General features: G+C 33.4%; 1 protein-coding gene across 9 annotated transcripts in view; it reads left to right on the top strand.

Annotated features, from left to right (window-relative positions):
* LOC126891728 (uncharacterized) overlaps positions 1 to 23,507 on the top strand; it is an 827,477-nt gene that overhangs the window by 696,780 nt on the left and 107,190 nt on the right. For 5 of the 9 annotated variants that reach the window (XM_050660999.1, XM_050660994.1, XM_050660997.1 and 2 more), the window contains exons 9-11: positions 1,456 to 1,781; positions 6,535 to 6,694; positions 21,509 to 21,867. The exons of 3 other annotated variants lie outside the window; for them this stretch is intronic. In XM_050660999.1, the coding sequence (XP_050516956.1) occupies positions 1,456 to 1,781; positions 6,535 to 6,694; positions 21,509 to 21,867 (845 nt within the window). The remainder of the gene's footprint in view (positions 1 to 1,455; positions 1,782 to 6,534; positions 6,695 to 21,508; positions 21,868 to 23,507) is intronic. One more of the 9 variants, XM_050660996.1, reaches the window with a different exon arrangement.

Below are 23,507 nucleotides of genomic sequence, written 5' to 3'. Positions count from 1 at the left end.
GCATGTACTTAACTTACCTTCTCTTAATCTGACGATTTCGAGTTTTTCTAAGGATATATTTTTTTTTCGGCCCCCCTTAACAAACTCCCCTGCATTAAGAGCCAATATAAGGTAGAGGTACATTTTCAGGGTACAAGGTTTCTCCCCATGTAATAGTCTGACGCGCTCGAGTAACTCCCCTACCAAAAGATATACCTACTACATTCATTGCCCTAAACTCAACCGTTTTCGAGATTAATGCATTTTAAATCTGCGATGCAACATAATTTTTTGCATAGATAATATTTTACACGCTATTTACACGCTAGAGAGATAGCGAGAAAATCGTTTGTCAAAATGAAAAAGTTCCTATGCGGCCGGGACATAAATATAAACTTAAGAACGAGAATGTTAAGGTGCTATGTTTTCTCCGTTCTACTGTACGGCATGGAAGCTTGAACACTGAAAAAATAAACATCAAAAAGATTGAGGCATTCGAGATGTGGTGTTACAGGAGAATGTGGAAAATACCATGGACAGAAAGAGTAACAAATCAAGATGTTTTGCTGAAGATGGGGAAGGAATGCGAAGTCATAAAAACCATACAAACGAAAAAACTGGAATATCTAGGATACATAATGAGAGGAGAAAAGTACTCTCTGCTAAGACTCATAATCCAAGGAAAAATCTCGGGAAAGAGAAATGTGGGACGTAGGAGGATTTCCTGGTTGCGAAATTTAAGGGAGTGGTATGGGTGCAGTTCAGTACAATTGTTCAGAGCTGCAGCCAGCAAAGTTAAGATTGCTGTGATGGTAGCCAACCTCCGATAGGTGACGGTACTGCAAGAAGAAGAATTTACACGCTAAAAATATACAAATATAAAAATAGACAATTATAATTTCCAAAAATATTTCGCCAATTCCTTCAAATGGAATTTGCGATGCAATGACATATAATTTGCGAATTTGCACAATTATTGTGGTTTCATGTTTATTTTTCGGGTACAACTACAATGATATTATGCAAAAAATTATGTTGCATCGCAGATTTAAACTGAGGTTATCTCGAAAACAGTCGAGTTTAGCGAGATGAATGTAGTAGGTATTAGGTAAAAATATTAACAGTATAAAAGTTTTGATTTAAACAGTGGGGGATAAAAAATTGAACGTATTAAATGAACGCTGAAAGACGAATGTGGCGCTCTCTATGTGCAATTTGGTAGTGCAATAGTGCAATCACATCATTCCTGGTAGCAAATTTAGATTTCTCGTCCCAAAAAATCCTACCTACCAAATTTCGTGTTATTATTCCATGCCTGTCTTTAAAATATTCAAGAATAAATAAAGTTTAACTTCGACACCCCGTATTTCGGTTATTTTAAGCTCAGGAATCTAAGTTTAAGCTATAGCCCCTTCTTGACCAAACAGCCTTTATATATAATATACATATATTAATTGTGTTTCCCTTTCTTTACAGATACTACCTCCAAGGAATAGTAAGTATAGCACCAACTTTACAGAATTCTCAATGTAATTACCAAACGAACGCCTTATACACCAGTGTCCAATTCTACTACTCTTTTATAACAAGAGAAATGTCTAAATATTTCATAGAGGACTGCATACTTCCACCCTATCCAAAAAATGGAAAATGGTTTCTAGAAGGTGGCGTAGAAAAAAAGCCCGGTGATATTGTATTGTCCAGCACGATCTTACGATTTTCATGTAATACGCGATATATATTGTCTACTATTTCAGCATATAATGACTGTCAAAGTTATTACAGTCATCCAACATGTTTAAGTAAGTATAGAAATTTGAAAATAGTGTTAATAATAATAGTCTCCCGTTTCATACCGCTAACGCGGCTTTGGGATTATGGCAGGGTAGTCTGTTATAACTAGGGCCAACGGTATACAAGGAAGGTAACAGGGCCAGTGCTGCCCTTCAACTGACTTTTAGTACCCCTGGTTTTACCCAAGGTACTCATTCTATTCAGGCTGAGTGGACCTGAGGCCTATAGGCATTTTTAAAAATGTCTAGGTGTTTTCGCCGGCGCCGGCGCTGGGATTTGAACCCCGGCCTACCAGCACGGAGGTCAGGCATCCTACTGCCTGAGCTACTCCGGCCCTGGCAAAAAAAGTGTTAATGCATGGAAAACATAGATATTGTGTTGTTGAATTACATCACTTTAATGTGATTTTTTGATTGGAGGACCTTTTGTTCAGATCTGTTGCGTTTACCAGTTAGAATTAATACTTCACATATTATAATGAACTGATGCTATTTTGTAAACATAAAACGAAACGTTTTCAACAATATATGGATTAGTAGAACAACGTAGCTTTTATTTCGCATCTTTTTTGACTGATATCTTCAAGCTTCACAGTGCAAAAGGTTTTCCATTCCTTTTCACTGTTCATTTTACCATTTATACAGGGTGTATCAAAAATACAGGTCATAAATTAAATTTCATATTCTGGGACCAAAAATAGTTCGATTGAACCTAATTTACATTTGTACAAATATGCACACAAAAAAAGTTACAGCCCTTTGAAGTTACAAAATGAAAATCGATTTTTTCCGATATATTGAAAACTATTAGAGATTGTTTAATGAAAATGGACATGTTGCATTATTATGACAGGATCATTTTAAAAATAAACTATAGTGAAATTTGTTCACCCCATAAAAATTTTATGGGGGTTTTGTTCCCTCAAACTTTTATGTACGTTCCAATTATACAGGGTGTAACAAAAATACAGGTCATAAATGAAACCACATATTCTGGGACCACAAATAGTTCGAATGAACCTAACTTACCTTAGTACAAATGCACACAAAAGAAGTTACAGCCCTTTGAAGTATTAAAATGAAAATCGATTTTTTTGAATATATCGAAAACCATTAGAGATTTTTTGTTGAAAATGGATATGTGGCATTCTTATGGAAAGAACATGTTAAAGAAAAATTATAGTGAAATTTGTGAACCCCATAAAAATTTTATGGGGGTTTTGTTCCCTTAAACCTCCCCAAACTTTTGTGTCCGTTCCAAATAAATTATTATTGTGGTGCCATTAGTTAAATTGAATATTTTTAAAACTTTTTTGCCTCTTAGTATTTTTTCGATAAGGCAGTTTTTATCGAGTTACGGCTTCTTTTTTAATATGTTTACATAAAAATTTTATGAGGGTATTGTTCCTTTAAACCCCCCAAATGTTTGTGTACGTTCCAATTAAACTATTACTGCGTTACCATTAGTTAAACACAGTGTTTTAAAACTTTTTTGCCTCTTTGTATTTTTTTGATAAAGCATCTTTTATCGAGATGTGGCTTCTTTTTTAATATGGTTCAAAATATAATTAAAAATGCAAATCATAAATAAATTTTCATATTATTACCAAGTCTCCATAATCGTACTTTACCATATACAAATATGTGGTGGATTTGACAAATATTCAAATATCTCGATAAAAACTGACTTTTGGAAAAAGTACCAAGAGACAAAAAAAATTTTAAAAACTTGTATGTAACTAATGGCGCTACAATAATAATTAAATTGGAACGTACACAAAAGTTTGGGGGGGTTTAAAGGAACCAAATTCCCATAAAATGTTTATGGGGTGTCCAAATTTCATTATCATTTTTTCTTAAAATACTACTGCCATAAGAATACCACATGTCCATTTTCAATAAAAAATCTCTAATAGTTTTCGATATATTGGAAGAAATCGATTTTCATTTTGTAATTTCAAAGGGCTGTAACTTTTTTTCCGTGCACATTTGTACTAACGTAAGTTAGGTTCAATCGAACTATTTTTGGTCCCAGAATATGCGATTAAATTTATGACCTGTATTTTTGTTACACCCTGTATTATTATTGTGGTACCATCAGTTAAACACAATGTTTTTAAAACTTTTTTACCTCTTAAATATTTTTTCGATAAACCAGTTTTAATCGAGATGCGGCTTCTTTTTTAATATGTTTACATAAAAATTTTATGGGAGTTTTGTGCCTTTAACCCCCAAATGTTTGTGTACGTTTCAATTAAACTATTGTTGCGGTACCATTAGTAAAACAAAGTGTTTTTAAAACTTTTTTGCCTCTTAGTATTTTTCCGATATGGCACCTTTTATCGAGATGTGGCTTCTTTTCTAATATGGTTCAAATATATCTCAAACTGTAATTTATAAATAAATTTGTATACCAGGTCTCTTTAGTCGTACGTAAGAGTATACAAATATGTGGTGGATTTGAAAATTATGCAAAATATCTCGATAAAAACTAGCTTTTCGAAAAAGTACTAAGAGGCAAAAAAGTTTTAAAAATACTGTGTTTAACTAACGGTGCCACAATGACTATTTCACTCATCTTAAAATTTTCACATAATCTGACCAATTACAAACCAAAGACAGCTTGTGTTATCGTGAAAACACCAACTGTCTTTCAATTCTGATTGGTCTATCAGCTTCGTGTTTTCAACGACGTAACCATGGATACCGATCGCAAAGCAAAGTTTGACGTTTGCCAAAAAAATTATTGTAGCTGTATACGTCAAAATGAGTCGTTTCGGTGGTACTTCAAACGAAGTTATAAACCAAAACATTGAAGAAAATATACCGAGTAACACAAGAAAATCTAAATCTTATATATGGAGACAATTTATGATGTTCTGTGTGGATCGCAACTACAAATTAGATGCAGAAAATAACAACGAAAGACTAGCATTCATTGATTCATTCTAAAAGACTGGGCCTTCAACATGCGAAAAATTGATGGTAGTAATTACAAGGAGAGTGTTATTAAAACCATATGGAACACTACTGCAAAATTGGTACAAGAAAAATATTTCTGTGAGTATCAGAGACAAATTGATCCCTTCAAAGATATAACCTTCAAGGAAGCGAGAGCGGCTCGTGATAGTAAGAGAAAATTGTTGCAAACTGTACCCGATAAAAGGAAAATGAGTTCTGTCGCTATGACTTCGGATGAATATAAAAATATGTGCTTACAATTGGACGAAGACACGCCAGAGGGACTCCAAAAGAAGTTTTTTCATATAGCTGCCGTAGAATTAGCTTGGAGAGGTAACGAAGCAAGTTTTTCCATGTTACATTTTTTCAAGGAAGAGGCTAACAACAAAGGCTGTTTAACAAACAGAATTGCATATAACCCGATATTCTCCAAAACCCGCCAAGGTGGTGATAAAAACTGTGCAGATAATAAATGGCTTACTCAAAATTTGAAGAATCCTGAAATGTGTCCTGTGAGATTATACCGGAAACTTATATCGAAAAGGGAAACTCTTACCAATGATAGACTTTTTCTGACTGTGAATGGCAAGTGGAATAAATATAATAATAGTAATTGGTACAATAATTGTCCTATTGGTATTAATACAATATCCAAATGGACAAAAATGTCTGCAGAAAAGATAGGATTAGACACTAAAAAAGTGAAAATAACGAATCACTCTAATCGTGCCACTGCAGTTAGTCAGTTACTACAATCTGGCGTTAGTGAACAACAAGCTATGAAAATTACTGGACATGGAAGTTCGAACTCGATGAAACCGTATTTACATCTTAGTGCCGAACATCATCAGAACATAGTGAATACTTTTAGGAATACTCCAAGTACATCAAGTAATAATAGCAACAATACATTGTCTCCACCTAATAACGGTCATACTATTCAAAATTTTTACAATTGCACCGTTTATAATAATTATAGTCGAGAATAATGTATTTTTTTCGTGTACAAATTATTTATTGTTATAGGTAAAAAATAATTGTAACAAATTATTTATAGTTATAATAAATATTTCATGATTATGACTAATTGTGAATTATTCAGAAAATGGGTAGATTTGGGTTACCTAGATCAAATGTATTATTATTAAATTCTACTGAATTCTCTCATTCTACTGAATTTTTGACCTATCACTTTGTTCGTGAAATACTCTAATAAAATACCAGTCGTGATTTAATTGATCTTATAAGTCTGTCTTTTATTTCTAAACTCAACTGAGTTGCTTAAAGAAAACACCACTCGTCCTACGGACTCGTGGTGTTTTCAAGCAACTCAGTTTCGTTTAGAAGTAAATCGACAGACTTATCGCGAAAATTGAATCACTAGTGGTATTACTATTGATAATTTAATTGGAACGTACACAAAAGTTTGGTGGGGTTTAAGGGAACAAAACCCCCAGAAAATTTTTATGGGGTACACAAATTTCACTATAATTTCTTTTTAAGATATCCCTGTCATAAGAATGCCACATGTCCGTTTTCAATAAGAAATCTCAACTAGTTTTCGATATATTGGAAAAGATCTATTTTTATTTTGTAACTACAAAGGGCTGTAACTTTTTTTATGTGCATATTTGTACTAAGGTAAGTTAGGTTAAACCAAACTATTTTTGGTCCTAGAATATGTGATTTAACTTATGACCTGTATTTTTGTTACACCCTGTATAATGTATTATATTAAAAATGTAAACAATAAGTTATCAAAAATCACTTAAAGTAATTAGTAATTTTATTGGAATTTTAGGAATATGTCCTAAACCTTTATTACCGAGTGGAACACAAATGCTCTGTAAAAACTCTAAGAATCAATATATAGACTGTACAGATATTGCTGATGGTAGCAGTATAACGTTTACATGTCCAAACGGTTTTGTATCCGACAGAGGCACATCTACTAGTACCAGGTAAACAATATGTTAATATTATAATAAATTTATTGATATAGCTTTTTGTGTTCCCAAAACGAGGTGAAATGTACGGTGAAATTCATACGGTGGAATTACTACTATATCATCATCATCATCATCACGTAGTGCTACAACCCTGGGTGGGTCCTGGCTGACTGTACAACTTTCTTCCAATTTGTTCGATCTTCCATCAACCTAGGGTCAAATGGAATGTTCACTAGGGTGGGCCGATTTTTCGAAATTACTAAAATGGTAAAATGTAATTGAAAAAAGTTGAAGTGTATAAAAACAAAATTTTTGATATTAAATATTAATAAATAAAAATTATTTTGAACTGCCACATAAATGTCAAAAATCTAAATTTTTATATTAAAAATATTAAATTTTGCATTTTACCACATTGTTAAATAATTAAAACTAAAAGTTTTTTTACAATAAAGATTTGTATATTTTTATATTTCAACTGCCACAAGGACATTATGTTAAAACTAAATTAGGCGATCATTACGTGAAGCGACGCCACTGACTTGGCTGAGAATTCTTTCATTTGGGAATGAATCAGTTTTCGACTAACAACCACGGAATACAGTCGTATTAGTCGTCGTATCTCTTGATCTTTTACGTCGTAATATACCTAAGTTTGTTTATATGTTTATGTTTACCGATAAAATGGCGCGTAACACCAGAAGTGAGCTAAAGTGTCCTATATTTGGAGCGTCCAATAATATAAACGAAACAGTTTTACCAACATATAACATATGAAGATATGAACACTTACTTCAACTATGTTGAACATGAATTAAAACCGATTGCAACAAATCCACAACAAACCGCAACTGAGACAAGTCAAATTGTACCAAAGAAAATTCAGGAAATTTGGAGTCGTGCTTCAATTCCAACCCTTCAGAAGTGCAGTATTATAAAGCGAATAACAACTTATCGTCTTAAAATTAGAAATTTACTAAAAGCTTATAAACAACGCAGTGGTGTTGCAAGTTATAAAAAACAGTTAAATGATTTCAGAACACAATCCAAAGTACTATTTGGTGTGGCTGCTTGTAAATGTCTAGATTTAAATAATTGTTCTTATATATATATAATCGGTTCATAACGTTCTACGACGTCTTCCGATTCCCAATAATTGTTCTTGCGATAAGGTATTTAAAGTGCCAGCAGCCGAACGACCATTTTTAGAAGACCAAAGAACTCAAAGACGAATGGTAATTGGTGCCATAGATATAACAATGTCCAACAAGTTACAGAACCGAGAGGAGAGAAATTTATTGCAAATTCAAAAACAATTAAATGAGAATGTTGTTCACTTACCGAAAAATCGATCTCGGCAGAAAAGAATAGCGACGGAAACACTTACACATGAATCGATCAGTTCTGCAGAAACTTCTACTGTGCAGCAAAAATCATTAGCTTCCTATAATGTGTTACAATTACCTGTGCTTGCAAGAACACTCGATCGTTTTGGTATTTCTGATCGAGCTGGTGCTGCAGTCGCTTCAGCAGTACTACAAGACGTCGATATTATAAATATGGAAGATAATAGCAACATTATAGATAAGAGCAAAATTCGTCATGCTAGAACAAAAAAACGTGCCCTTCTTGAAATGGACGATTCTTCACAGTTACGTGGCTTTTTTTTCGATGGTCACAAGGATAATACGTTAAAAATGGAAGATAATCGTCAAAAGTTAATTCGAGAAGAACATATTACAATCTTAAAAATGCCTGAGTCGACTTATCTGGCGCATGTTACTCCTGATTCTGGTACTGCTGTGAACATTTTAAAAAGCATTTTAAAATATTTTGATGACTCTGACGTATCCACAGATGTCTTAAGAGTAATAGGGTGTGATGGGACGAATGTTAATGTTGGAAAGTTTAATGGTGTTATTGTGCAATTAGAAAAACATTTAAATCGCCCGTTGCAGTGGCTTATTTGCCAGCTGCACTGTAATGAATTACCTTTGCGACACCTTATGGATTTCCTTGATGGTAGTACAACTGGACCTCGTCACTTCAACGGACCTATAGGACAAGCACTCATTGGATGTGAAAATCTACCTGTTGTTAAGTTCAGTGTAATTGAATCATATGTACAGGAGAATTTGGATAGGTCTGATTTAAGTACAGATCAACAATATCTTCTTGACATGTGTGTTGCAATCTCAGAGGGAAGTACCTATTGACAACAAACTTTCTAAACGGTGCCCAGGTAAAATAGTGCATTCCCGCTGGTTAACATTGGCTAAGCGTATACTACGTTTATATGTTTCCACTGTGGTTCCATCAGATAATTTGATTACCTTAGTAACCTTTATTTTAAAAGTGTATGCTCCAGTATGGTTCCTTATAAAAACCAGACCGTTCTGCCTACATGGAGCCTTTAATTTTTGGAAAATGATTCAGTTATCTAGGTATTTACCACAACCCCTAAAGGATGTAATGGGTCCAGTTCTATTGCGAAATAGTTTTTTTGCACATCCAGAAAATATGCTACTTGGAATGTTAGGAGATCCAAGAAAACATATTAGAGAGCTTGCTGTGCGCCGTATTTTTAAAGCTCGATTAAGTAACATAAACCAGCGACTACGAACATTTGAGGTACCACCTGTGCTTAATATGAACGCTATGGATTATATCGATATCATAAATTGGAGTACAATACCCTTAACTGAACCACCATTAACAATTGGAAGTTCGAATGAAACTTTACAGGAAATTGTGGTTAATCCGGAGACATCAGCACTGTTATCGGAGCTTAAGTTATATCCGTCTCACACGCAAGTCGTTGAACGCATGGTTAAACTTGTGACAGAAGCTTCAGCAAAAGTTTGTGGTGCTGATAGCAGAGATGGTTTGATCAGAACCAAACTGAAATCACACCGAATTATGCCTTCTTTTAGGTCAAAAAAAGATTATAAGTTGTAAGAACAGTTGTTTGTTTGTTTAATTTAAGCATAAACTTTATTTTTAATGATTTAATGATTTTTTTTAATATTAATGTAAATTACGCTGTGGCAGTTAAAATATTAAAAATAAAAACATGAATAATTAACAACATTTGTTTCATTCTATGTATTATAACATTTTCGGATATGCAAGTTGTAAAACTAGTAAAATTTTAAATTCAAAATTTTAGTGACCTTGTGGCAGTTCAAAACAGCAAAATATGAAAAAATTTGTTTTTACAAAAAAAACTGTTTTCCTACTCCACATGTTTTTTTGGATTGCAAAATCTGAAATTAAAATATTTTTGAATTTCGTATACAAATCGGCCTACCCTAATGTTCACTCTGCTTGGATGTTATCTCTCCATCGCATTCTGGGACGTCCGAGTGGTCTTTTGCCTCTAGGAATCTCCTCCCATACCAGTCTTAGAAGTCTCTCGTTTTGAAGTCTGTGCACGTGGCCTGCCAATTCAGTCGCTGTGATTTAATTTCTTGAACAATATCGGCGTCAATGTAGAGTGCTTTTAATTGGATACTGGTTCTGATCCTATACTGGTTTGTGTTAATGTCGTCGTGAGGTCCGAAAATTTTGCTAAGTATTTTTCGTTCAAAACATCTGAGCTTTTCTTCGTTTGCTTTGGTCATGGTCCACATTTCGCATCCATATGTTCAATCAATCAATATTCTTTATTTCATCTGACTTTTACAAGTATTGAAATGCGTCAAATACAATCTATGATCAGTAAAAACTATAAGTACATAAAAACAGTTAACATAAAAACATATAAAATATACACAAAAACATACAAATTGTTAAAAAGATGCCTGCAAAGATTTCTCTAACGAATAGAAAGTGTTTACCAGAAGTAAGTCCGTAACTGTTCTCTTAAATACATAAATATTTGACTCTTTAACATAATTAGGTAATTTATTATACAAACGAACGCATGTTGTATTGGGGGTCACCAAATCATTTCTGTAACGAAAGTTGTAGCCACTCATTAAGGAAACATCATTTCTGCAAATAAAATTGCATCTACGTGACTTTACATAAACAACACAACTAAAAATATACGTAGTCTGGGCTGATTATCGGAGAATAGGCCATTTTTGGGAAAAGTTATTTACCAGCAATTTTATTGCTGGAATCGAATTATAAGATCCTATATATTAATAATATAGGTATGCAAAGTCCTCAGATAGTGTGCTACTTTTTTTATAAACAAAATGGCACCCGAAAATCGTGTTTTTTTCAATTATTGCTCTAGAACTCCGAAGATTTTAACTTTACAACAAAAACACTCTAATAAAAATTCACCGTGATTAAATTCTGCATAAAGACGTGTTTTTCCCGATCTGCTCCGACGAAAATTTTCCTCGGAAAATGCGGGTTTTCCCAACAAAATCTTTAATTTTCAAATAAAGTTTTAGATAAGTAATTATTTACCAATAATTAAATAATTTGGTGACTTAAAAGCCTTCGTGGTTTAGATTATAGTTCCAGAAGCTGGTGAAAATTAAATGAATATTTTAGCAACAATTCAATTGTTAATTAATAATTTACGGTCGCAATAATAACCAAAATAATTATGATACACTGATCAAACTTTGAAATCTTATAAAGATGAGATGCCTATTTAACATTTTGTCGACAAAATATAATTTTTTTATTTTTTTGCATAATCTTTAAATGTTTAAAAAAAATAGTTATAAACAAATTAACGTTTCTCAGAAAGTTTTTATTATATTATAATTTTAAAAAATAGCTAAAATGCGCATTTCAAATATCTTGAAAATGAATGCTTTAAAACTTTTTTGTAACCATTTGCAAAAAAGTTATGAAACAGCAAAGTAAACATACGATTACTACGGTGTTAATAATTTTTTTAATTCTTTCCAAGCGTAGAAGTGAGTTTAAAGTACAAGCTAATTATTTATAAAACAATATCGATTATCAGCTTAATGGTTATATTTTTTAATTAAAGATTATAAATATATTTTTTTGTAATTTACACGCGCGAAAGTAGAATAATACAGTACCGTAGCTACCCGCCCACATACACAACTCGCGCGAGTTTAAGCGTGTCAGTCGCTTCGAGTGAACATTTTATCTCCGGCTCTGTATCAAGCCTATTTTCGCGCTAAAAATTACAAAAAAAAGTATTTTTAATCTTTGATTAAAATATAACCATTGCACTAATTTTTGACATTCTTTGTGAGTAATTAGATTGTACCATAGACTCACTTTTAAGCTTTGAAACAATTAAAACAAATTATAAACAATGAAGATAGCGTATATTTATTTTGCTGTTTCCTAACTTTTTTGCAAATGGTTGGAAAATTTTTTTAAAGCTTTCATTTTCAAGACCTATGAAATACGCATTTTAAGTATTTTTTAAAATTAGCGTATAATAAACAATTTCTAAGAAATGTTAATTTGTTTATAACAATTTTTTTTAAACATTTAAAGATTATGCAAAAAAATGAAAAATTTATATTTTGTCGACAAAATATTAAATAGGCATCACACCTTTATAATCTTTCTAAGTTTGATCAATGTCTCATGATTATTTTGGTTGTTATTGCGACTGTAAATTGTTAATTAACAATTGAATTGTTGCTAAAATATTCGTTTCATTTTAACTGGCTTCTGAATTTATAATCGATACCAAGAAAGCTTTTATTTCACCAAGCTATATAATTATTGATAAATAATTACTGGCCCAAAAAATTTATTTGAAAATTCGAGATTTTGTTGGGAAAACCCACATTTTCCGAGGAAAATTTTCGTCGGAGCAAATCGGGAAAAACATGCCTCTATGTAGAATTAAATTGGGGTGAATTTTAATTTGAGTATTTTTGGTGTAAAGTTAAAATCTTCGGAGTTATAGAGCAATAATTGAAAAAAATACGATTTGTCGGCGCCATTTTGTTTATAAAAAAAGTAGCACACTATCTGTGGACTTTACATACCTATATTAATAATATATAGGATCTTATAATTCGATTAAAGCAATAAAATTGCTAGTAAATAACCTTTTTTTGTACTTTACTAATTAGACCAACGTATTATAACTATTTTTTTTCAAAATTTAAAGATTATGCAAAAAAAAGAAAAATTTATATTTTGTCGATAAAATATTAAACAAGCATCTCATCTTTATAATCTTTATAGGTTTGATCAATGTATCATGATTATTTTGGTTATTATTGCGATCGTAAATTGTTAATTAACAATTGAATTGTTGCTAAAATATTCGTTTAATTTTCACCAGCTTCTGGAATTACAATCTATACCAAGAAATCTTTGATGTCACTAAGTTATTTAATTATTGATTAATAATTACTTACCTAAAACTTTATTTGGAAATTATAGTTTTTGTTAGGAAAACCCGCATTTTCTGAGGAAAATTTTCGTCGGAGCAAATCGTGAAAAACACATCTCTATGCAGAATTTAGTTTCGGTGAATTTTTATTTGGGTGTTTTTGTTGTAAAGTTAAAATCTTCGGAGTTATAGAGCAATAATTGAAAAAAATACGATTTGTCGGCGCCATTTTGTTTATAAAAAAAGTAGCACACTATCTGCGGACTTTGCATACCTATATTATTAATATATAGGATCTTATAATTCGATTCCAGTAATAAAATTGCTGGTAAATAGCTTTTCCATGAATTTTGCTAATTAGCCCAGAGTAACAGTGAAATTACAGTTAAAATATTTAATTGTTTAAAAACTGGTCTACAGGAATTCAAGCGCCTTCTAAACGTCATGGTACGAATAATTTTTTTTTTTTGAAGAACAAGCACCTCATTAATTCGCGAGCAATTTCCCCAACAAACCAAGCAATATTGCAAAATTGACTGTAAATGATCAAAATAGTAAAGTTTTAAGATATCTAGGGAGACAAAATTCCTAAGTTGCCATAGAACATAACAGTGCACAGACAATCTTCCCACTACATAATCAACGTGAGAGCTCCAAGACAAATTAGAATCCAGATAAACACCTAACAACTTAGTGGAGTGGCTATTTACCACTGACCCATTATCAAGTTTTACTAATGGACTCATCTGCATAGTAGAACGTGGAAAGGTTACCATATTGGTCTTTGATCCATTTAAGATTAGGGCATTATTTAAACAGTAATGAGACATACTTTTTACAAGACAGTTTGCTTTTTGTACTACATGAAAAAAACTATTGGAATTTAGTGCAACTGTGGTATCGTCAGCAAATTGAGTGATATAACAGCCTGATTGCTGTTCCGCGTCTTCTACTCGAATGCTTATTGCACCAGAAAAATTATCTAATGAATTCCGAACCAAACATGTTGAGCTATCGTTTATCAGTTGATTTAAATCATTGACGAAAATCAAAAATAAAAGAGGGCCAATGATACTTCCTTGTGAAACTCCGGAGAGGACACTTTCTTCTGAAGAAAATATTATATTCGCATTCACATTGACCTTAATTTTTTGAAACCTTTTCGATAAAAAGGTGTGGATCCACTTTAACGCAGTTCCTCTAACACCACTATGATAAAGTTTTTCCAGCAGTATTGGATGATCTACAGTTTCAAAAGCTCGTGCTAAGTCAAAAAACAAACAGATAACTTTATTACCCTTATCAAAGTTCGATAAAATATGATTGCACAGCGCTAGTAGTGCATATTGCACACTTAAACCTTCACGGAAACCAAATTGAGACTTTTCTATAATGTTGTGCTTGTTAATATACGAGAGGAGACGTTTATGAAATGCCTTCTCATATATTTTTGAAAACACAGATAAAAGTGATAGGCCTCGATAGTTATCAAATTTTGATTTGTCACCTTTTTTATGTATAGGCACAACTAAAGCAGTATTTAGAATTTGAGGAAAAGTCCCTTCCTGAAATGAAAGGTTTACTAGAAATGTTAATGTTATTACAGGTCTGATGATGGATTTATAGATTTCGATCTTGGAACTTCTTGTAAAATTTTTTTGATTTTATAGGCTTATCGAGTGCGAACAGACAGCGATTTGCCGATTGGATTCTGTCTTTTATTTCTTCAGTAACATCGTTGTCAGCTGTGATTACGGCCCCCAGATACTTAAAACGTTGTACTCTTTCGAAATTGGAGCTGTAGACCGTCACATTTTGTCCTATCCTGTCTCTTCGTGTCGTTCTATTTATACACATATATTTCGTTTTCTCTTCATTGATCTTCAGCTCTACTTCACTTGTTGCTCCTTCCACCTTGGAAATTTGAAAATGCCTTTTATGGATAGGATGGAGTCTCCAACGAGATGAATGTCATCTGCTTATGCTAGTAATAGCTTGAGATCTTGAACCGATAGCAATTCTGTTTTTATTTCGGCCGACCTCATGGATTTCTCTAATACATAGTTAAAAAGTAGTGGGGGTAACGCATCACACTGTTCGAGTGCACTGTTGATTTCAAAGCTGCCAGACGGTTTATTATTTACACGTATCTACTTTAGATATTCCGCACTCCTTACAGACTTTGGTCATCCGAATGAGTTTCTTTGGTATTGAAAACTCCGCCATCGCATTCCATACTTGGCTTCTTTCGACGCTATCGTATGCCTGTCGAAAGTCTATGAAGAGATTGTGTATGGATCTGTGATACTCCCATCCCTTTTCTAGAAGCTGTCTCAGTGTGAATAGTTGATCTATTATTCCTTTATAATTTTCGCATTTTGTTTTGTCCCCTTTTTTGTGGATGGGAACTAATATTATGTTTTCCTTCCATCTTGCTGGTATCCTTTCTTCTAACCATACATATATGCGTTATTAACTGGTGGATTTGGCGATGTAGTGCGTCTCCCCATATTTCAGAAATTCTGCTGGTATCTCGTCCGTACCCGGCGCTTTGTGATTTTTCAACTTATTTAAGGCCTTTTGGGTTTCTTCAAAAGAGGGATTTTTGACGGGCATGTCCGCTGTGATATAAATCTCTTTTTTGTGCTGTTTTTCCTGTATGATGTTTAGATGGTCCCTGAAATACCCTTTCCATTCTTCACTTAGTTCTTTATCGTCGATTATCATATGGCCTTGATTGTCTCTCAGTGTAGGGATAGAATTGTAGACCTGGATGCTGCGTACCAAAAAAAGTTGATTAGTAGCAATCTGAAAATTTGTTAATATCTTAACGGTGTCTAGTCGGACAAACTTTAATGTATGGGAACACTGGAACAGGGGAAGTTTTAATTGTGGAACAGGTTAAAAATTTGGAACGTCAGACTTTGAAAACGTTAAATGTATTTTGTCGGACAGAACTTCCAATTGATTTGTTACCATTTCATTAAAGTCTCATGCAAAAATTAGACTGCTATTTACCATCAATAAAATTCCTATCATTTGATACATTCTACGTGTCGTTGACTAAGCGAAATGCCAACATAAAAATCAGACTAGTGTTTATCACCAACTGGGCATTTTAATGAGTGGAACACGAAGAACATGTCAAATGACAGGAATCATGTTGGTTAGTAAAAGCAGTCTGATTTTTGCATGAGAGTTTAATGAAAGGGTAACAAATCAATTGGATGTTCTATCCGACAAAATACATGGGACGTTTTCGTAATCTGACGTTCCAAATTTTTAAACTGTCCCCCAATTAAAACTTCCCCTGTTCCAGTGTTCCCGTACATCAAAGTTTGTCCTACTACACACTGTTAAGCTGTTAACAGATTTTCAGCTTGCATTAGTCAACTTTTTTTTGGTAGGCGGGATGCAGGCCTATTGGTTCTATGGCCTCTTTTCTCAGTGGAAATTGCTTTATAGAATTCTCTGGAGCCTGGTTGGGGTCGGTCTCTCTCCATAGTTTCATATCTGTGTTGTTCATAGTTTCTTTTCTTTGAGCGTATTATTGTTCTTGTTTATTTTCGGCAGTCGTCGTATTCCTTTTTACTTTTGTTTGATTGTAGTTGTATAGATGTCCTCCTTACTGTTTGATTTTTTTTCCAATTGTTTCCGACACTCCTTGCCATACCATATTTTTGCCCTCTCTGTCCACTTCTTCGAAAGATCTTGTTGGCTGTCTTGATTATTATTTCGGCAGTCGTTTCCCACAGCTCGTTTATATCATTATATACTCTTTCAGAGTTCAAGGTTTGTTCAAGTTGTTCTCTATATTTTTTTTTGTTTCTCCGTATTCTGTATTTCGTCTATGTTCCATTGTGGGTTCATTGTTGTTTTATTGTATTTGTGGCTAGATATTCTGGATTTGACTTTTGCTCTGACTAAGTAATGGTCTGTATCTGCGTCTATTCCTCTGAGGCTGCTTACGTCTATGATATTGTTCCCATGTCGGGCATCTACAATGGTGTGGTCGATTTGGTTTGCATCTTCATGCGGAAACATAGTTGATCTATATCAGCTACTACATCAGCTAATAACAATAAGATTATTGTTGCTCCGGAAGATAAAAAGACGAGCAAATCTTTGGGTTTCCAAAAGCTTTTTCGATGTCATTTTTGCATACACTTTTATAATTTCATATTTTTCATGGTCCAGGTGTAATTTTTGTAAACACTATATGAACCTTTGCTATCTTCTTTAATCGTTATGACAGATCTTACATTAGAAAATAAAAAATGCTTTTTGTAAATCACCATGCTCACTTTAATATGATTTTTTGATTGGAGGACCATTTGTTCAGATCTGTTGTCTTTATACCATCTAGAATTAATACTTCACATATAATGGATTGATCTTTAAGTGCCACCTCCGCGACGGAGGTCAACAGTCATCATAGCTATTCGGCTTTTAGAGACGGCTGCTTGGGAAAGTTCATTTGATGTTCATCTGTATCATTCGCTCAGGTTGGGCAGCCACGATATTCTGCGTCTCCCTATGCTTCTTTGTCCTTGAATCTTTTTCTGCATAATCAATTGGAGTAAGTTGTATCTCTCTCCATGTGTAATATGTCCGAGATATTCCAATTTTCTTGTTTTGATAGTATTTAAGATTTCCATGTCTTTATTCATCTTTCTCAGAACCTCTTTGTTTGTGACCTGTCTGTCCACGATATTTTTAGAAGTCTTCTGTACACCCACAGCTCGAATGATTCTAGTTTTTTCATTGATGCAACGTTCAAGGTCCAGGCTTCCATTCCATGAAACAAAGTCGAGAAAACGTAGCACCTAGTTAATCTAACTCTCAGCTCCAACTTCAAATCTCTTGTGCAGACCACTTTTCACATTTTGTTAAAATTTTCTCTAGCCTATTCTATTTTGATTTTGATTTGCTGTAAGTAATCTCCTGTGGAGTTGATCCTATTGGCTCGTTCGATATTGGATCCATTAATGAAGAGATTCTCGTTATTTCTTTGAATTTTCGATATTCTCATAAACTTTGTCTTCTTGACATTCATTGTTAGACCGTATTCTTGTCCAAACTCCGCTATTCTGGTCACCAGCCTCTGAAGATCCCCAATATTTTCAGCTAAGATGACAGTATCATCCGCATATCTAATGTTGTTAGTGGGAACTCAATTTACCTTTATATCAGCTGTTGGACCCTCAAGCGCTTTTTTCAAGATCTCTTCCGAGTAGCCATTAAAAATAATTGGCGATAACACGCATCCCTGTCTCACTCCACGTCTGATTTCAATTTCCTTTGAGAGATGATCGTTAACACGTAATTTTGTTCGCTGCTTATAGTATAAATTCGATATAATCCTGAGGTCATTGTAGTCTGTTTTCTTTGATTTCAGGACATGTAGTCATTGTTTATGTCGTATTTTGTCGAATGCTTTATTATAGTTAATAAAACACGCATATATATCTTGATTGACATCCAGGCACCTTTGTATAAGTATGTTTAGTGATAGAAGAGCTTCACGAGTTTCTAGGCCCTTGCGAAATCCAAATTGCATATCCTTAACACGTTGACGGACAGAACGTCTATAGACGTCTAATTTCCATTGATGTAATGTGACACAACGTCTATAGACGTCTTTTTTAAAATAACGAGTTGTGACAAAAAATCGGTGTCATAATATGAATGCATATTAAATGTATTAAACAATAATGGTCGTCATCCACATGTTTGAAATAAATGTTAAAAACTCATTGTTTCCATAAACTAAGAAATTCAGCAATTTCCCTATTCTACATTGCAAAATACATACATATAGTGTCACAACACTTGCTTACCCTTTTGACCCAATGTCCGTCAACGTGTTAATGTATATGTCCAGTTTTTGATATATCGTCGCCTCAAAGCAACAGTAGGATATGTACCGGGTGTCCCAATAAGAATGGCTCTCGGCCATATCTCAGGAACCGTTTATAGTAGAGCTTTGAAATAAAAAAAATTATAACAAAAGTTGATCAGGAAAAGCCTGGAAATTATTTTCATAATTGTGGGACCACCGCTAGAGGGCGTAATTGAATATCAAAAATAAAAAAATCTAAAATTTACAAAATTTTCCTAATGAAGGGGCACTGGAAATCCGATTATTGTATTCTTCATAAAATTCTGCGCATATTTGATTTAACAAGTTTAACTCTACCTTTGCAAATAAGAGGTTGGGGTGACTGGGAACCTTGTTATGAAAAACTGGCTGTGAGTCCAGTTCTACTTAATCAAATTTTGCAAACTTGGTCTTGTTGAAGATAGATCTTTTTCGGCAATGTAAAAATTATGATTTCGAACCAACTTACTGAGTAATATGCCAGCTAGAAGGCGATATTTAATTTTTTTCAGAAATCTAGTGTTCCTTGGAAAATATTAAATACAAACATGCATTTTGAATACCATATTACAAAATTAGACAAAATTAGCAACAGAATAGCGAAAACCGCATGTTAATACCTTTTTTCTATCTCGAGATATCCTACAAAACGTGTAAATTTAAAAACATAACTGTTACTCTCACCGGTAAACGAAATTTATTAAAAGTAGTGTGCTATGGAAACAACAAAGAAACATTTTCCAGTTGTAAACGTATATTAGGTCTTTTCAACGATTCTCATTTGTTTCGAGCCTCGTTCATATCTCGTATATTAATATTATACACGGATTATACGGCATATGACAGAGGCTCGAAACAAATGAGAAGCGTTGAAAAGCCCTATTCCAAAGAAATAAAAACAACTATTTAGTGATGACATAAACGTTTAAATTTTTGCCCATCATTTTCGTTGCAAACATTTACTCTTTCAAGAGTAGATTGAACAGCAGTCTCAATTTCTGCTCTCGATATGCATTGAATGGCGTTTAGTATTCTCTGGATAATGTATTCTAGAGTAGTGTATGATGGGCAACAATTTGAATATTTAGGTCGTCACTAAGTAGTTCTTTTTGTTCTGTGTTATATTTAATTTTAATATTATTGTTTCTCTTTATATTGTTGTTTTAATTAATTATATTTTTATACGGTGACATCTGGAAAATGTTATTTTGTTTTTTTCCACAGCACACTACTTTTCTTAACTTAGTTTACCGGTGATAGTAACAGTTATGTATAAAATTAACACGTTTCTCGAGATATCTGGAGATAGAAAAAAGGTATCGACATGCGGTTTTCGCTATTCTATTGCTAATTTAATCTAATTTTATAAAGTATGATTAAAAATGCATACTTGTATTTAATATTTTCCAAAGAAAACTAGATTTCTGAAAAAAATTAAATAACGCCTCCCAGCTGGCTTAATACTTATTAGGATGGTTCAAAATTATCACACTTACATTGAAGAAAAAGATCTGTCTTCAACAAGACCCAGTTTTCAAAATTTGATTTAGCAGAACCGGACTTAAGCCATTTGTTCATAACAAGGTTCCCACTCACCCCCACCTCTTATTTGCAAAGGTAGAGTTAAACTTGTTAAATCAAATATGCGCAGAATTTGATGAAGAATACAATAATTGGATTTCCAGTGCCCCTTCATTAGGAAAATTTTGTAAAATTTAGATTTTTTTATTTTTGATATTCAATTACGCCCTCTAGCGGTGGTCCCACAATTATGAAAATAATCTCCAGGCTTTTCCTGAGGCAACTTTTGTTATAAATTTTTTTATTTCAAAGCTCTACTATAAACGGTTCCTGAGATATGGCCGAGAGCCATTCTTATTGGGACACCCGGTACATACATATCCTACTGTTGCACTAGTGCACCGATTAACCAGTTAGTCATATGGGACCGATGCGATGTGTATGGTATATACGCATATACGGTGCACTAGTGCAACAGTAGGATATGTACATATCCTACTGTCGCTTTGAGGCGACGATATGTACTTACTCGGTTATGGATGACTTTCAGTAGAGACTTTAGCGCATGGAACATCAAGCTAATGGTACGGTAGTCGCCGCATTTTCTTGCGTTTTTCTTTATAGGGAGAAAAATAAAGATCGCCTTTAACCATTCTTTGGGTAATGTGCCTGAGCTATAAATTTTGTTCAAGAGTATCACTAAAACATTAATATGCTGCTCATCAGCTCATCTCTAATTTTTAGAAGGTCGATAGGAAGCATGTCAGGTCCTGGGCTTTTTATGTTCTTCGTTGTTTTTAATGCATGTATTTTACTTCCTCTTTTGTAATATCTGGGCCTATTTCTCCTGAAGTAAGTTCTAGATGTTTCCAGGTCCCTTGTTTCATCATCAAACTGTTCGTCGATGTATTCTGCCCAACGTTGTACTTCATGGATTTGGTTTAATGTATATTTTTCTGGTTTAATGGATTGATGCTCTTTTGTAAACACAAAACGAAACGTTTCCAAAAATATAATATGGATTAGTAGAACACCGTAGCTTTTCTTTCCCCTCTTTTCTGACTGATATCTTCAAGTTTCACAGTGTAAAAAGTTTTCCATTTCTACATAATATTTTTAGATTTTGTCGAAATGGAGTATATGGTAATTCTGCACCTTCTTGTATAGATATAAAACAAAAGCCAGTGCATGTTTCTAATACATCAGACAAATCTAAGAAAACAACAAAACATACAACAGCGACAACGGCGACGACTACAAGTATGATTACTACACCAAATCCCTCAATTACATTAGAGAAGTCAGTTACAAGTCAAATTATTAACGACGGAAAAAAAGTGATATGTTATTACTCTGGATGGACGGCATATAATGGCTCATATCCAGAAGAAGTTGAGCCTAGATTGTGCACTCATATAGTTTACGAATATATTGGCATTCATCAAAACGGAGAGTTGGATCTGGAGGGAAAAGGACCAGGTAAGGGATTAGGGGTCTAGGACTTTTCGCAGCGGACGTTTCGCCGCAGCCGTTTCGCCGCGAGCCCGATTCGCCGCGAGCCCATTCCGCCGCGTGAACCTTATAGACGGAGAGGCAGCGCTGATAAATCTCTTTGAATGAAGTAAAGAAACACAGACTTACTCACAATCATTTAATAATACTTCGACGACCGGTTTCGATCTCTACACTATTCAGATCATCTTCAGGTCGGCGTTACAAGTAAGGTAAGGTCGCCAATTAAGGCCACCTTAAGGTTTAAATATCTGTAATATTTTATTCAGGAACAATATGGGGAAAAACTCTTGTATACGTATTGCCTAACATTTTAGCTATCGAATTTCAGGATAAAATACTTACTAAATAAATAAAGAAATATAAAATGTTAACATTTAATAAATCTGGAATATTTGGCTTATTAGGAACTGGTATTTTTTAGGCAAATTGAGATGGATAATAAATTTTAAACCTAAGAATTAAAGAACAAATACAAAATTTAGTGAAAGAAACTTTTATTCATATTAAAAACAAAAATGTGTCAATACATTAAGCACACATATCGCACATTTACACACATCTAGGACAATTGGATTTATTAGGACACTGTCTACTTCTTTTATTTACCATAAAAAAATAATAAAAAGCAATATAGAGAAAAAACAGTTCCAGTTCCTTAAAAAGTATTAATTTACTATCGCTTTACAAAGAAAAAATAATTGGCTTATATTCATTAAGTACCATTTTAGTAATTTTATAACTTACCTAAAATTTATAAACGAACTTCCGCACCGTAACAAACACGTGTCTAGTCTACTTGGCGCTGCTATGTGATACTACCGACTAAATGGCGTAGGCGTAGACGATTTTGACTGAGAAAGACATTTACGGCGACCTCTAATATATAGTAGGTATCTATATTTAAGAAAATATTTGCAATTGGCCTAATTAAGACACTGGCCTTATTTGGCGACACTACCTTAGTTAAATGCTACAATTAAAGAAAGCCAGAGTTAGAACATTGTCTGGTTGTATCAAAATGCAAATAGAAGGCCCAAAAATTTTTGAAAAATATGCAACTGTTGACATTTCAGAAACACAAACTGATAAATACGTATGCACATATATGAGAAACAAGTACTCATAAGCACGCATACGTACATAGATGCATGCGGTTTATGACTATTTGTTGAATTAAGTTAAATTTTAAAATTATTAAAAACTTTTTTATAAAAAAACCTAAAAAAGAATGTGTGTGTACTTTGTACGCACGTAAGAAGTTATACTTCTATTATATGATTTCAACGAAATTAATATAAGGTAAATCAGGGTAAGTGCGAACGTATTTTTCTAGAGATTATGTTCATGTCACTATTAAAACTGAAGTATTCATTCTAGAATAATCACAATTAGTATATAAAGCCAGTAGAAGTTTCTAATTAGTACTGATTCAGTAACACGTGTTAATTAAGCAAACATTACCAAATACAACTTTTTTTGTTACCTGATCAAATATTCTCACTTGCCCCAGACTGTGGGGCAAGTGGGAATAGCATGTGGCGTTTATATGTGTTGTGTATTACACTATGTATGGGGCAAATGCGAATAAGAAACATAAAATTTAC

The sequence above is a fragment of the Diabrotica virgifera genome, chromosome 9, assembly GCF_917563875.1.
Source record: "Diabrotica virgifera virgifera chromosome 9, PGI_DIABVI_V3a".
Taxonomy (NCBI): domain Eukaryota; kingdom Metazoa; phylum Arthropoda; class Insecta; order Coleoptera; family Chrysomelidae; genus Diabrotica; species Diabrotica virgifera.
This window is presented reverse-complemented; position numbering and strand designations above follow the sequence as displayed.